The sequence below is a fragment of the Parus major genome, chromosome 2, assembly GCF_001522545.3.
Source record: "Parus major isolate Abel chromosome 2, Parus_major1.1, whole genome shotgun sequence".
In the NCBI taxonomy this organism is placed as follows: Eukaryota; Metazoa; Chordata; class Aves; order Passeriformes; family Paridae; genus Parus; species Parus major.
This window is the reverse complement of record NC_031769.1, coordinates 49,201,605-49,216,144: the sequence shown is the minus strand read 5'-3', so window position 1 is coordinate 49,216,144 and position 14,540 is coordinate 49,201,605. Positions and strand designations below refer to the sequence as shown.

Here is a 14,540-nt window from a genome sequence, read left to right as displayed (position 1 = left end):
AAGGACACGGCCAGGACAGTTGATCATTGACCCAAAGAATAACACCCTGCTCAGCAGTAAAGCTGACAAAGGGGAAAAAGAAGGAGCTGGGACAGCACAGCGTGCTCAAAGCAGACCTTGAACTCTTCATTCTCACAGCCTTGGTATTCAGGGTCTCAAGAGATGTGGGAAGAACAATTGCCAGTAAAAACGGAGACAAAAAATGAATGTTGAGTACCTCAGCCTTCTGCTTGTCGGTTGTCACCAGGTTGCCTGTCTCATTTTTGGGGGTGTGAAATTTCTTTTGTCTTCATTTTCTGACTAATGTGCCTGTGGTCAGATATTATCCATTTCTGTCAAGACCTGTCATCTTACCTAGAGATGTCCCTGGTTGGAAAGTACCTATTCCATAGACTGAAAATGGAACTAAGAATGAAGAGTCAGATCCAGAAACATAACTTGCATGTGAGACATCCTGTTTGCAGCCTCTGCCCATCTATGAAGCTCTTTTCATTAACATATTTCACGGATTTTTTTCAGTCCATCAGTGTAGCAAATATGTTTCCTCATTTTTGGTGCGAAAGAAAGCCTTGAAAAAGCCTTTGGTATGAGAATCATGTTTTTAGATTGGTTGAAGAAGGGTCAGGAAGTCCATAGATGCAGTATTATTTCCTCTAACTTCCAGCATCTCAGCAGGTACATGCACTGAAAATGGCCTATGATGAGAAGATTTTGCTGAAAAGTTATTATTTCCCTAACTATAAGATTAAATATAAAAATATAATATAAATTTATTCAATTGGTACTCATTTCAAGGGGACCAATTTTCTCCAAAAAGTACAAATTTAATTCCATATATTTTAGGCTGTGATACAAATTTTAGTTTAAAGCCATGCATAGACTATGCAGGCACAGAGCTTCTACTCAATATCTTTATTTGCCAGTTTTCTTCCCCTTTTAAAAGAAGAGTGACTTTCCTTTAGAAACTTTGGGAAAACTTCTATCCAGAAGACTAAAGGTTTGCAAACAAAGAAGCATTCTTGTGGAGGTTTTCAAAAATTCTGAATGGATAATAGTCAAGGTACACAGTAGCAATATTGACAATGTCATCAGCTGCCTCAGAGTAAGAGAAAAAGTCTGCTAAGAGGTTCTTATTTTACAGTCTTGTTGACAGACAGCTTTTGGGAAGCTATTCAAGCCTGACAGCAAAGAGATCTGAGGCGGTTCTTCAAAGCAAAATTGAAGTAGAATTAAACACACACACTTGAAAACAGACTTGAACACAACATACAATTTAAGTATTGGAGAGGTTTTACTGTAATTCCTACTTTGCCTGGGTTTATTGGCAGAACCACTGAAGTTACAAAACATAATAACATTAAAACTAAACATCTTTATTTCTGTAACAGCAAGCTTTGGCTTATACAAATTTTGTGCCTTGTAAAGTGCAAAAGGCCAAACAGACTAAATCCATGACTTATAAAAGGGAGTTCATTCAACAAATTAAATTATTTTATTCAGCAAAGAACAGAAAGAACAACAGCTTTTCAATTCTTTTTATTTTAGATGTAGACAATTTGGAAAAAAAAAAATCAATTATATAATAAATTTGGGTTGAAAACACATTTTCTGTTAAAAATTTATTTCTATCTGTTCAGTTTTCTTAAAAATGCTGTCAAGTCAATCTGATATAACCTTGTGAAAATCTATTAGGCCATGTACAAAAATATTTCCCACTATTTATCAGCATTGTTAGTGATAATGAACATGGAGTGGTGTTTTTACCCCAATTTAATAGCCTAGCTGAACAAGAGCTTTAAAAGAGTGCATTATCAATTCAACCTAACCAGAAACCACAGCTGTACTGGAACATGTAGACCCTAATTGGGCACCCGAGATCTTCGAAGGGAATTAAAAAGGAGTTCTGGCTCTTTTATTTTGTGTGTAGAAAAGCCAAATTAAATTGAACTCTTGTTTGTCTTTACTTCTGTCTGGTATCCTCATTTGTGAATGCTGTAATTGATAATCCATTCTCTTTTAACCCTTTAATCTGATGTTTTGCCACCAGAATAGAATTTGCAGCCCAAAGATATATAATCTAAATCTCAATTGGAAAGACATAATTATACTACTTTATTAAAAATAACTTTTATATTAAGAACACTCAATATTCAACTATAGTTATAAATTATATATTTGCCAAGGATGACCTGAAGGAATGTCTAGTAGGGCTTAATGGACATTTGTAAAATTTCTAGATATGGTTTTAATCATAAACAGAACACTGTAGGACTTAGTAAAGATCCATTTCTTTTAAAATGTCACATGGATCTTAATCACAGCATCATTAGTTCATTGCAAGAATTAATTGCCCCTCAAAATCAAAAATAATTTAGACTTCTCCATCATTTTTTTTTATCAAAATGCTTATTCCTTAAAAAAACCCCATATAAACTGGAAAGCTGCAGAGTTCAAAGATTAATGCAATTGGTTGAGGGTCTGCTGATACCTTTTTCTCAAAGTTGCACTCCTACTCAAGTTAGAAGGAACTGAACGTGCTTACAAATTCAGAAAGATGACTTAGCAGCACACATTTCTATTTGATCTGACTCCTTACTCTTTGGGAAGTGTGAGTGAATGTGTTTACACTAATTACAATTACAAACTGTGGACACTTTTTGCCTGCTATTTCAGCCGCTACCGAGGTCTCCTTTTCATTCGATGTGGGAAACGGGCCGGTGGAAATCGTGGTGAGATCTCCCAACCCGCTCAACGATGACCAATGGCACCGGGTCAACGCCGAGAGGAATGTCAAGCAGGCCAGCCTGCAGGTGGACCAGCTGCCCCTGGAGGTCAGGAAAGCTCCGACAGAAGGACACACGCGGCTGGAACTGTACAGCCAGCTCTATGTTGGTAAGGCGCAGAGGGGGCGGCTGGGCTTCGCTCTCACCGTGCTGAACGTTCTTCTGCCTCGTGTCTGGCCAGCAGCAGTTGGTGAATGTGGGAAGCTGTGCTCCTCGAGCATTTGTGTGACAGCAAAGTGGGGGAGGAGGAAAAAGAAAAACAGAAAATAACTAACTAACTAAATAAATAAATAAATAAATAAAAGAAAAACATGTCCATAATTACAGAAATACAAAGATCAACTAAGAAAAAAATACTGTGCATTAGAAACTTGTCCTTTTTGTCTCCCTCCACCTGCATCTCCTGGCTGAAAGTGCCTCCAGCAGACTGCAGTGCCAAACTCCTTTTTTACTGAGAGTCTCTTCCCAGACACACACACTTTTCCACCACAGAAGTGAAAACTTCTGCAGAGTTCTTGCCAGGACCTCATGTGCCTGCAGTGCCCATCCTAGCCTCAGCAGCACTTCCAGCCTCTTTAGATTTGATCATTGGCCATACTTTTTCATTCACAACTCTCACTGCAGTCTTTTCCCTCTCGTCCTGCAGGCTATTTACTCATTTGATGTAGGAAAGTACCACACAGTGTTACACAAATGCATTCCCTGGAACCAAGTTAGTCCAGCTGCTTTCTGCAGCTACTGGTTTCCACTACTTTTGGGGCAGGCTATTCCAACAGCATTTGTGTTTCTCCAACTGTTAGCTGCGGGGCTGCGAAGTGCTGACATGCCAAGTGTCATTAGCTGGAATCAGAACTGCATGAAATGTTGAGCAAAGAAGCACTTTCATACTCCTCTAGATATCTGTTACAAGAGAACAAGGAAGTGAAAAGAGAAAAAAGAAAATCTTTTTTCTCCATGTTAGTCAGCATTCAACAACTCAAATGAGTTAAAATGATATTTAAAGCCTTCATTGCCTTAGTAATCAGCCCAGTGTCACTACAAACTGTGTATAATGTGTCACCAGATGTGCAGGTGTTATTTACAAGCTCAGATTCTCCTTTGCTGCTGTGATCCCGGTAAATGGCAGTTTCAAAATAAGCTGGAAGATGAAGTTTGTTTAAAAGAGGAACACTTAACCTTTAAAAAAAATACCCAGCCTTTTGCTGCAAACAGGAAGAGCTGAATTTTTATTTTTTTTTAACCTAGCTTAGGTCTTTGAGAATTGTTGATAATGATGATTTTATTTGTTAGTTTTGAATTGACTGTAACACCAGCAATGTTTTTAAGTACCTTTATTGCCAAAAGAAGAATGTCATAATTTGCACCAGATTTTTTTTCTGTCTGAATTACATCTATTTCATAATACTTGGTGATTGGAGCACATATGTCAGAGAACTGCTTTAAACTTTACCTGGAGTCAGCCCTAGGATGGATTTGAGTTGGAGTGCCCAGAATGAATACCTAAATATTGGGGCCCTGGAGGGTAACGCTGAACAAGAATTGTTTTGGTTCTTCCTTTCCCATTTTCTGTAGAATAAATATCTATTCTTTGGGTGAGCAAGGTGGCCTGAGGTGTGATGACTTTGCATCCTAGGGGCTAGGACAGTCCCTGAGAGGGGAAAGAAGGTTTTTCATCTCTGCAGTGTGTATGAGACATATATACACACCAGAACACCCTCTGCCATGCACTCTCAGCAGAGACCAGGCCTTGCCAGCTCCTACTCCAAATCATCCAGTTACCAGGACGTGGTTTGAAGCAGTCCTCTCTGGTTTGTATTTAGCCCTCTTCCCCACTCAGGTAAATATCAGTCTCTGTGCCCCGTGGTGATGAGCATTCAGATCTCCTCAGGGTCTCTCAAGCACCTGCAGCACTGCAGTAATCAAAGAGAGGAGGGATGAGCAGAAAAGATGCCAGCACTCGTTATTTACTCGCATTTTTTAGTTCAGTTTTTTTTCATTGTTGTTTCTAGTCCAGCCTCAGATAGGGCTTTCCTAGCTGAATCACATTTTTCCAGTGAGTGTTTACTAGGGGTGAAAAAGAACAGTTCTTATTAACTGCTATAAAAAAACATCTCAACCCAGATTTTCAAATGTTTTTCAGTGTTCCATCTTTCAGTTTATGCTCTGATAAGTAAATAGTATACATGATGTTTCTTGGAAATTAACGTGAATATTTCCTATTGTAACTGAGAATTGGGATTTGACTCCTTTTTCCTTTGCCCATTGTGGCTTTGAAAAATGTAACGCTGCATAGCATATTAAGGCATTATTATTAGCACCCACCATTATGAATCATTAGGAGAGAAAGGCTACACCTCAGCAGTTGAACCAAGCTCATTTCTTCCACTGTTATCTCTAAAAACATTGAAGTTGAAATTAAAGGATATCTTACAGTGTAGGGTTAGAATCTCAAATGTCTAATCAGTATAAAGCAAGCACTGATAACAAATTGCTATTTATGCTTGCTAATGGTATGATATCAAAGGGCTAAGTTTCACTGATTTATTGTCATTAGGACAAGGCAACTCCTTATAATGAAGTTACAGGCTTAGTATGTTTAATTATAGTATGTTTAATGTGAAGCATCAGCAATAAAATCCATTCAGCGTTGTCTCACGGTTCAACAATCCCTCTCAGGTGCAGCAGGAGGTCAGCGAGGCTTCCTAGGCTGCATTCGCTCCCTGAGGATGAACGGGGTGACGCTGGACCTGGAGGAGAGAGCAAAAGTCACGCCCGGGGTGAAGCCTGGCTGCTCTGGCCACTGCACGAGCTACGGGATGTATTGCGCCAACGGCGGGAAGTGCGTGGAGAAATACAACGGCTACTCCTGTGACTGCTCCAGAACTGCCTACGATGGGCCATTCTGCATAAAAGGTAAATTTTACCTCAGTGCAGGAGGCAGAGTAGGGGGGAGATGTTTGCCAGAGGGAAAAAAAAAACCGCGATGAAATCGATGCTTCAGCTTCATTAAATAAACAAGTAAATCCTGTTTAATACCTCTTGCTAGCAAGTCAGATTATACACCCATGTGTATATTTAAATGTGGCTATTTCAAACCACATCTCTTATGTTACCTGCTTAAATCATATAACACAACAAAATGCATCAGGAATGCCTGTAGTAGCAGCAGGTCTGGCAGAGGGTGTTCCCCCCACAGTCTTGGGATGGAGAACCATAAATTCCAAATAGCACAATGTCATGGTAACTTCTTTAGAAGAAAAACATGGATTTAAACAAAAGCTACCTAGTCATTCAGACATGTAGGTATGATGCTTAAGTTGAATATCTTACATATGGGGAAGCCATCATTTGGCTTAAAAATTTTATCCATCGAGTCCTTTAGTACCTCAAACTGGGTAAGGGATTGAACCTGCTGGAAATAAGGGAAGACAGAGATCCCACATTTGTATCAGTCCTTTGGAAATCCTTAAAATATGTTCTGAATTTCCAAAAGCAATGATTGTAAGAGAACAATGTACTGTAGATGGTCTGCATGAGAAAGAAAGGCAAGGAGCAAGGGAAAAAGGGACTCAACAACAAAAATTGAGAAGAAAAGTACTAATTTATCTTTTCTTGTTTGACTGTCTAATCAACTGCTTTTCCTAATTATTTTAAAAGCTTTCTCAACATTTCAGCTATAAATGTGAAGGCTCTTCTCATTAGTATCTCTGATGTTAAAGAAACCTGTAGCCTCATAAAGTGCTCCTCTGCTTTTACATTGCTCTCTGAACCAGGAATCCTGCAGGCAGTGTAGGTCACCAGACACCAGAGTCCCCTCATAAAGCTAATTTGGCTGTAGGGGACAGAACTTGGCCTTTGATGTTCCAGTTTTCAACTCTTTCCTAACATCTCAGGGTTTTTTCCAAGTCAGAATCTGAGAATAATTTTGAAAATATCCATACCCTGCTCTCTTTTAGCCACCATTATAGGAAGCATAAAGTTTATAACAGAAATAGGCAGCCTTTTTACCTGATGCTGTGTTATGGACTGCATTTCCTCCCCCACACACTTCAGCCACTTTCATTTATATTCCATGTATGTTCACTTTCATTTTGTTCTGTCACAGCAAAGCTTTGCCCATTGCTGATGTTGCTCATTTACTGGACCACCCTCTTCTAAAAGCCAAGGGATTCTTTTCATATCACCAAATATTCACATCACCAGATAAGGATGAATCTCTGGCATGATTATTTTATAAATTCCAATAAATATGATGTATTTCTAGCAGAAGGGAAGCAGCTGCTTCTTTAGGTAATGGCTTCCACTGTGCTTGCATGCAGGAATTTCATCAGCTTTCACCATGCTGTGTTGCTTCAAAAGCAAATTATAAAACATGTCCATTCAGTTCAGGACTGTATACAATCAGCAACTCCTGAGAATGTGAATACAGTAATTTCAGTTAATTTAGCAAATGGTTTGTCATGAATAATGGTAATGCATATTTAGTATTTCTGTTCACTAATGCAGTTATATGGTAGAGAAAACCCATTCATGAGGGAATTGGGTCAATCTCTTACAGATTGCATGTGTTGAATCAAAAAAAAAAAAAAAAGAAAAAAAGATAATTACTGCCATGCCATGCCATAGTTACTGAATTCACTTTATAGCTTTTTCTGTATTTCCTGAACTCATCACATTGACTTTTTTTTGTGAGGGTTTTGTTCCTCTTTTGGATAGGTAAGCCCCAACCTTCCATCAAAACTAGCTCTAAGCTAAAATGTTTGATTTTTCTGGGTGTGGGGCTAGCAGAATGAAAACATACCATCAGGGGAATAATTGGGCACCTAGCACAAGCAAAGCCTGGTTTTGGCTGGCCTGTAAGCACTTCCATAGCAAAGGCAGTAATATCATACTCTGTAATACTCCTTATCAGTCTCCCTGTGCAGCCAAGGGCCCAGAGCTCTGACAGCGATACTGGGGGCATGAAGTGAGACTTGCTGTGAGCTGGTGCTCATGAAAAGTACTCTTGGTGAGTGCAGGGATTACTGTGCCATACGGTATTGTGCCATTTAAACACGACATCAGATCTCTGCTTTCAATATCAAATCTGTTCCAGGCTAAAAATGGCTCTTTAAATCTGTTTGATTGTATGTACAATGTGCAAATTTCCAATTTCCTATCTGCTAGTGCTGAAGACTGCCATACTCATCTAGAATATCCCCAAGTGTGATTTAGTGTGGGTGAGTTCATGAGGCCTCCCTACAGGAGGAACAATGGGACACTGGGGGAAAAGCTAGAGGATAAATTACACAAAATAGACTGGGTTTGGGGCATCCTATGATTAAAATAATTGTAAAATCTCTGTAACAAACAATGCTGATAATGAGATCTTTAGAACAGTTCATTTACAGCCCATTACATTCACATTGTCAATTTAACATGCATTAAGCCTATTAAATCAAGTAAAGTACTGGAACAACTTATGTGTGTTGTCAAGCTTCCAAGACTTGTGAAAGAAGGGAGTCCTACATTTTCTTTCTAATAGCAGCTCCTGGAACCTAATACTGTGTCCTCTTGGTCTGTTAGAAAAGAATGAATGTAGTTTCCAGAAACAAAGGTAAAACATACATAACAACTGCAAAGTAATGGCAAAACAGCCAAGTATGGTTTAGTTTAAAAAATATTTTTAAAATTTATAAAAATTGGAAAGGTTTTTGGAGACTTTTTTCTGTAAAAATAAAAATTATGCCTAAGTTGTATTTTAATTGATTTTGATGAAGAGGTTGTAATTCTTATATTTCAATCCATTTTTTCATTAACACTTTGACACTTTTCCCTCTGCAAAAGCACTGAAACATCTATGAACAGATTTTCAAATTCTCTATGATCTGTTTTCAATGAATGTTGTTCTTTATAATGACAGAGCTGAATACTGCTCTGTCACTTTTATAACCTGCACCACAGGTTTGTTGCTGTCTGTTGCTGTAATGCTGGGTAAGTCTAATATGAGGCAAGCAAGAATATTTTCCTTTGTCACCTTCACTAGGAATTCACACTGGCTGCCAGAAAATAACATGGGTAGTGCTTGGCAGGATAGACTAGGGCTAGGTTTCATTATTTTACTCCTATGAGTAAATATTCCAGGCCAAATAGATCTGTTGATTTGATAATCAATAGTGCCCAACATCCCATCCAAACCAATATGAGATATTACCAGAAAAACACGCTACTCAGCTGGAGTGAAAGGTGGCACAATGTAACCCTTACAATATAGCACAGACTTCTCTTCCCATTGATTTTCATTTGCCACAGGAAGCTTTCCTTATCCAAAAGCTTTATTTTGATATTGAAATCACTTGCCTGCAGTGGACTTTTTGGGGTTGGTTGCCTACTGAAAGTGCTAGCAGAAGAGATGGGAAAATCAAAGGGGAAAAAACATTGATATAAGGAAATCACCATACAATGGTTCATGAGTAATAAACACACCTTACAAAACAAAGAGGCCTTGTATGTTGTGGATTCTTTGCTGATGAAATCTGTCCTTAGAGCCACTGACTGATGACTGACAAGAAATTGCATTGTCTCCAGCCTTATTAGCAGCATATCACAATGTGAATGATGTTGTAGTGGACTGGAAATACACTGTTTTTTTACAAGGACAAAAAGAAGTATGAAAATGCAGTCTGACATCTATTTTAACTGTATTTTTGTTTCGTATTTGAGGCACATGCAATTGGTTTTACTTCTTTCATTGCTCAGAGAAATTGCTCTGAGGAATAGCTGAACTGTTTCTGCCATCCTGCAGATTGCTTTCTGACCTTTCCCTGTCCTTTGTTTAAGCATAAATTCTCTTTATTTTTTTCTCCCACAGCTGTCCTATCATCATAAGATGAGAAAACAATTAACTTTTCTTCCTCTAAAAACAAACTTTTTCCTCCCTTTAAACAAAAAAATAAAAAAAAAAAAAAGGTCAAGTGCAGGGCATGTGGTAGCATTCTGATGTGGGACAAACCCCAGGGAGAAAACATTCCTCCTTTGGTATTGAAATGCAGTGGAACAACAGTAGGAGAAGAAATTGCACCCACCAGGAGTGAGACCAAAAATAAAAATTTAAGAAATATTAAATAGCTGCTGCTATGACTCATGTGCCTTCAGGTATGCTGGAAGGGTAAATTCAGAGCTTTCCAGTTTCTCTGCAGTTACTCAATTTGCATTAACAAACAGCAAGAAGATGCTATACCCTTTTTTTCTTTCCTCCTTTGGTGTAAAGCTCAGATTCACAGTGTGAATTCTTGCAATCCTTAAGACAATGCCCAAAATGAGCTCCTTTATGTTTGCTTTTGTGTTTGCATGAACCCTGAAAGCTCTTACAAGTCACATTTGTCACAGCTAGATTTCCTTTTTTTCCTGCTCTCTTCTATTTCTCAAAGAGAAAAAATAATGTTTTACCAGGTTGAGTGGATGTAAGATATATCAGGGGGCAGCAGCTCTGCAGCCTTCCACCAGCTCTCAGACTGACACTCAACCACCTCCAAATTCTGCCATGGTTATACTCATTTAATTCCCTTTATTTTGCTGGTTGTAAAACCATTGCATTGTTTTGTTGAAAGCAATGGTGACATGATTGTTAGAGTATTTTAAGGTAACTAACTTCTTCATTTTCATAGTTCAAAATCACAGAATCCAGAAAATCAAGGTACCATTCCCTCCCAGACTCCAAAAAATTGTGCTATTTTCAACGTGATTGTGACCTGTTAGCTGAAGTTTGCATGAGAAATCTTCTTCAGGTTGTTAATGTTAAGCTCTCACTCTGGTAAGTCTGAATGCTGCAGTCAGGCTTTTTTACCTATAGATCATACTTCAGGACTCAGGTTTTAGCCTCTTTTGGGTAAATATATATACTCACAAAAAATAGATATACTTTCTAAACTATTCCACTCTTCAGTCCTGTCTGTACTGCCCTATTAAACATTCACAGTTATGCTCTAGTGCTTTGAAAGTTGCACTTCAGTGCAACAATTCTTTCATTGGAAAAAAAAACCTATGTTTTTCCCTGTTTCTATGTTGTTCTTTTTTAAAGAAAAACAAATCTTCCCAATAGTACTTACATGTCTTAAAGAGATATCAGCCTGGGTATAAACTGATGATCAGCCTTATTATTGTTAGCTTACTTATAAAAAACATGAATTCCTTATTTTATACACAGGAAAAAGATAAATCAGGGGGATAAGTTAAAAAGAAAAATACTTAGTCCTGGCTCAGAAAATGCAATTAACTTTCTCAGCCAGACAACTAAAATAGGCCTGCTTTAGTGTCATTGCCCACTGAATGCAGATGTTTTGTGGAAGTAAAGCAGCCCCAGCAACACTGCTGGCTGCTGCATGCCTGTGCAAAGGCAGCTGAGAGGTTTGAGGTCTCACACCAGACACCCATGTGCAATATTTATACATCTGTGTGCTGCTGAAGTAGTTTTGGCACCTCACAAGACGATAGGGCATTTATGCTTAAATAGCTCTGTGATGTGAGAAGATGTTTTTATTATGCTAATGCAGAAAGTGAACAAGGTAATGAGGGCAGGAAGGGTCTGCTCACAGTAAAGTGGAAACCTGTAGCACAGGAAGGAATTGAAGCCAGGTGTCGCCTATCGAGGTTGTTGCTCTGAACACCGTGCAATCAGCAAATGACATTCTCTAATATTTCTCAAATGGCTTTTGCAAAGATGCAAGTTTCCCTCTGAGGTTGCTTAAAGAGCACCTCCATAGACTCCCTGGCAGGAAATTATGAAATCTGGTCTGTTGTACACTTGACATCACATTTCCTTCATCCGTCCAATTTTATTAGATGGTGGCAGGGAAAAGGTTGGTGTTCAGATGTTGTCTCCTTAACCATTACGGATATTTCCACTAGAAATGGGGCTGGCTTGTCATTTAGATACAACAGAAAACACATGGCATCTGTTGCCATTCCCTTACTCTGAGTCTGTCGTCCCAGACATCAGATCAAATATCTATCATACTTTCAAATCATACAGAATGAACTGCAATTACAATTTTCCTGATATTTTTCAGCTTTCTGTGGCATGCACAATTCTGTCTAGGTATAGAAAAGTAGAACAAATGACACCTGTTTTATAGGGTTATTACAAAAGTAGGTTCAGAGCTCAGCCTTGTTTAAGCATATCAAACTGCTTCCTGGCAGAATCTACCTGTTGGCATCAGCTAGGGAGGCTTGAAAGTGTAATGAATCAGGTGTCTAAACCGCATTTCCTCTGGCACTCATCCTGTTCTACTGAAGGCAGCAGGAATCTTTGCATGAATTTATGATCACACCCCACAGTTTCACTATTTTTTCATTATTTTGCATATCTCCCGATTCTGAGAGCCATTTGTTCAAGAAAGCCTTTTTTATATTGAGTGCTGATACATTCATACAGAAGAAGAAAGTCCTCACTAGGTTTGTATTCTATTAATGTCCACAAGCAATTGCTGTACTTTGGTGGAAAGTTCCAACATGCATCACAGATTATTAGAGTAAGAGCAGCCAGAATATGAGACCTGAGGATGTAGAACAATAACTTTAAATCCCCACTTCCTGATTTCACACACAAAATGTGCCTGAAGGTAGAATAAAATGTTGAGTGAGCTAACCAGACAAATGGTAAGCATTATCACCTTCAGAGCCCTCAGATTCTCTCCCAGATCAACAGTTGTGAGATTCTAACCCTTTCCTGATGCCCTGTGGCCAAAAGGTATCTCAGCCAACAAGTCTTAGTCTTTGTGACCAAAAATGTGGCCATTTTAGGTGCTCCCATGCACAGTTTTTGCCATAAGAGGAACAATAAAGCTCTGGTTAATCTATATTCAATATTCATTACTACAGGTAAAATCAAAAAAGAAAGGAAATTATGCAAAAAAAAAATAGGTTTTATTCAACCATCAACCTTGTCTGAAGAATCTTTGTACATGCACCAAGTGTTAGAACGTCTCCAGTGACTGTCCTTGCTTAGGATTTGGAAAAACTTCTTTTCACACCCAGAACTCCATGCAGGGAAGACATATCTTTGAGCACTGGCAAGCAGCATCACAGAGTAATAATTTTAATTTACCAAATCTGAGCAGGCCCAAGGAGGCATTAAGGACATGCTTGCAGCTGCAAGGCAGCTTTGTGAAACAAAGAGGAGAGAGTCTTTTCCTTCTCAATTTCTCATGTCCTTGCCAGGCTTCATAATTGCCAGGATTTTGTCTCCAGCTTCTGAAAGGCAGGTATACCTTATTATGCCCATTAAGTAAATAACCAACACTACTTTCTCCTTGGTATCCAGGTAAAAGGTGACAGAAATCAGGTCCAGTTTACTTGGAAAAATATGAGACGGCAGTTTGAGCCAGTGAGAGCTGCCCTACTAAAGAAGGGAGATTCCACTTCTTAGGATGCCACTCTTGAAATTGTGGGGTTTGGGACTGTGGTTTGGGGTTTTTCTTGGTAGCTCCACAGATCAGCAGCTTTTTTATTTATTAAGAGTAATATCTGGTTCTTGATTCATGACAATTCCTACTAACATTCCCATCCCAGCTGCCAGCATAGGGCAAACTCAATTGCTGTAAAGACTGCTGAGCTCTGTATCTCTTATATATATGCACCCAGATAAAAAAAATCCTGCTGAAGTTGTGTTCAGCCACACCTATGCCATGCTGGCATTGTTTTTCAGAGGTGAGAAAAAGGTTATGGAGAAAGAAGACAAGTTCTCTATGTGCCTGTATGGCTAACAGAATCATCATATCTACCTAAGAACAGAAGAACCAACATTGGTTCACATTTCACTGATGTAAAAAGCAGTAGAGGAGAATCAGATTCCAACTCACATTTTCTTAGGTCTACAGCACCGGCCCAGAAATGTCATGAGACTTTGCAAATTTTGTAGGAGAAATGGGGATTTTTGTTGCTATTTGGCTTTTTCCTCCTGTCTTTCAACATCTGATCAATGTCTGATCCCAGACATAATGAGAGTGTACAAAGATAAAAGTACCTGAGTGGGGAGAGGAAGGCTGTGGAGATGACCAAAGAATCATAACCTTCAAAATAACATTTCCAGTTCTAGGTACATGTGCTTCTTCTGTGGAAGTTTTGGATCACGTTTCCGAATTGAAGCTGGACAATTTTGTAATGTATGTGCAATTCACACTGGAAACACACACCTTGCTTGATAAAATTGTCTCTAGCGATCCACAAGTCCTGCTCTGGGTTCCTGTACAAAGCCAGCCCAAAGTGTTTATATTTGAAAAGTCTGTCAACAGAGAGTGGCTGCACTGTATATTGGTGTAAATATAGGTATTACTCTCTGAAGAGAACAGATCTGTTACCACCACATTCATTTCCCTAAGGTCTCTGCCTTGAAAGGGCAGTTTGCAGAGCAACCTTTACTATGCCTCATGCCTGATGTCCCAAGAGTCATCTTTTCAGATAGCATTTCAAATATTACAGAAGAAAAGGGAGTTGTGCATGGAAACTTCCCTCACATTTCAGCAGCAGGTTTGGGCTGCATTTGACCCTCTTTATTCAGGGAGCTTGAGTGGTTTTCTGGATGAAGGACTTCCATACTTCTAGCACAACTTCAGAACGATACTACACTTGTGACCTCAAGTGTAAACCTCAAGGTCACCATTTGTGACCTAAAAAGTAGGTAGCTTTTTTGTTGGTCAGCCCTCAGCATTTCCCAGTCATCATATACCCACATTCAAGATAGAGAAAATTATCTTTTAGCTATTTTTAGTACATCCTAAT

At 38.9% G+C, this 14,540-nt stretch overlaps 1 protein-coding gene across 1 annotated transcript in view; it reads left to right on the top strand.

Moving 5' to 3' along the window:
- The window catches only part of CNTNAP2 (contactin associated protein 2), a 1,020,050-nt gene that overhangs the window by 923,746 nt on the left and 81,764 nt on the right, over positions 1–14,540 (top strand). Inside the window, exons 17-18 of the mRNA XM_015618213.3 lie at positions 2,674–2,892; positions 5,460–5,696. Of these exons, the coding sequence (XP_015473699.1) occupies positions 2,674–2,892; positions 5,460–5,696 (456 nt within the window). The remainder of the gene's footprint in view (positions 1–2,673; positions 2,893–5,459; positions 5,697–14,540) is intronic.